The sequence below is a fragment of the Cariama cristata genome, unplaced genomic scaffold (genome assembly GCF_000690535.1).
Source record: "Cariama cristata isolate BGI_N322 unplaced genomic scaffold, ASM69053v1 scaffold24684, whole genome shotgun sequence".
Lineage (NCBI taxonomy): Eukaryota > Metazoa > Chordata > Aves > Cariamiformes > Cariamidae > Cariama > Cariama cristata.
The window spans coordinates 1-2,183 of NW_009612673.1; the positions used below are offsets into that span (position 1 = coordinate 1).

Sequence of the window (2,183 nt, forward strand, 5' to 3'; positions counted from 1 at the left end):
CCCCCCTCCCGCTTCTTCTTCCCCTTTTCAGTGGGCGAGTTTGTGAGTGATGCCCTTCTGGTCCCAGACAAGTGCAAGTTCCTTCACCAGGAAAGGATGGATGTGTGTGAAACGCACCTGCACTGGCACACTGTTGCGAAAGAGGTATATTCATCTGTCTTCAAATTTCTGCCTTCCTTCTTTACAGCTGTATCACTTCTTCCCAGGATGAGTTTTAAATGTAGCAGTGACATGGAAAACAGAAAGCAGTGCTTAGGAATGTTTGAGTGAAGGACGTTTTGGTCTGCTTTATGAGCCGGGAAACGGGACTCACTGCTAAGCACATCAGGGTCCGCTGTCGGATACTGAACATTGACCTTTGAGCGTGGACCCTGTTTCAGAGCACTGTATTTTTCCTCACATCCACTCGCACACCCACCATGTTTTCTGTCGCCTTCATCCAGCCTCCTGTGTTAGCGCTGCTCTGGAACTAGGTACTGATTGCTAATGCCTCGGCCTTGCCTTGATCGTCCTCCCCAGCGTGGGTGTTGGTATAGCAGGTGCCCCACAGAGATCAAACCGGACTCGGAGAACGCAGCATAGAAGGGTGGGAGAGCTGGCAAGACATAGGACTAGCCACAGACGTTTTGCAGTCAAGCACAGAGTTTTTACAATTTACCAGTGCTTTACCGAAAACGGAAATAAACCTAATGTTATAGTTGCTAATGTGTTTTGGACATTTTTGTCCTTATGTGGAGAGGTTCTGGGAATGAAAACTGAGATGAGCTTCAAGAAGGTTTCTGGCTGCTGTTTTGTTTGGAACCTCTGAGTTTGTATGTTATTGCACCTTCTGGAGATCAAAATTGAAATGTGCTCGGCAGCTTTTCAAATTTTCCATTCTTGCTTGAATCATACTGTTGCCTCTCAAATGAAGCAGTTAAGGCACCAACCTTCATGCAGGCAAATTCTAGTCTGTTTTAAGTATTTGTGAACTTGGAATGGCATAGCCTAGAAGAACATCATCACAGTGCACCGCTGAACGGTTTCCCTTTTTTCGCCTGTCCTACATCACTGTGACTTTAAGGTATAATTATTCAGAGCTGACTGTTTTCCAAGCAAGGCTAGAAGGTACTGTACTGACAGAGGTGTCAGACCAGACACAGCGTGTTTCCAGTATAACAGGTATTTTAAATGTTAATCCATCTTGCAATGAACTCTTTAATGGTATTAACACGTCGGGATCAGGGTTAGTACCTCAGATTATTGTTCGGCCTTCAGGTTTTCTGTTTATGAGGCAGAGCCTGTGAGGGTTTTAGGCAAGAGGATATGGAGTTGTCACGTGTATGGGAGGAGACAAGTCCCTCCATACTGGGAAAGACTGAAGGGCAGGGGAAGGGAGAGCTTGTCGCTTACGGTGGTCATGGGGCACAGGTAGGGAGCTGCCTACAGTGCAGGTAGTCAGTGCACACCTGACCGCTCTAAATCGTATTTCAAAATTTAGAGGTCGTGCAGTTCACTAGCTTCAACCTCTGAAGGCAGTACGCAGCCCCTTACGTTTTCTCGGAAGTCTGTGACGTTTTTCCCAGCTTCCTCCGTGACAATATTGTTGCTGTTTTCTTTCTATTTTCTGCAGTCCTGTAGTGAGAAGAGTATGAATCTGCACGACTATGGCATGCTGCTGCCCTGTGGAATCGACAAGTTCCGTGGTGTGGAGTTTGTTTGCTGCCCGTTAGCGGAGGAAAGTGACAATCTTGATTCAGCTGATGCTGAAGATGATGATTCAGATGTCTGGTGGGGAGGTGCAGATGCAGACTATGCAGATGGAAGGTAAGAGTGACTTTCTAGCCTTCGACTTGTTATTATCACCTTATTAAAGATGCCAAAAATCTGATTAAAAGACCTCGGTGTGGAAGAGTCACTACTCCGTATAAGTGAACTAGCACCTGCAGTGGTTGAAAACGTCAGTGTTCTACTTATTTTTTAACTTTCCACAGAAAAGCTTATTGTTAATATAGTTACTGCGCTTTTGACGCCTTCATCATTTCTTCAGTGAGAAGTATTACCGTATTTATAACAAAAATGGTTAAACACGTGCTTTTTGAACACTGAATGGTAAATACCGTACTCTTACTATGCTTCACGTGCGGTCTGGAGTACTGCAGCAGATACTCGGCCAATGTAACCGTCAAAGGTTTTGAAATGTC

At 45.3% G+C, this 2,183-nt stretch overlaps 1 protein-coding gene across 1 annotated transcript; it reads left to right on the forward strand.

Moving 5' to 3' along the window:
* Window positions 1-36: 36 nt before the first annotated feature.
* Window positions 37-1,806, forward strand: LOC104160589 (amyloid beta A4 protein-like; the record flags this gene model as incomplete). The annotated part of the gene is made up of 2 exons (XM_009698748.1): window positions 37-144; window positions 1,613-1,806. Coding segments are annotated over exons 1-2 (242 nt in total), but the record flags the coding sequence as incomplete, so codon positions are not given.
* Between the last annotated feature and the right edge of the window lie 377 nt (window positions 1,807-2,183).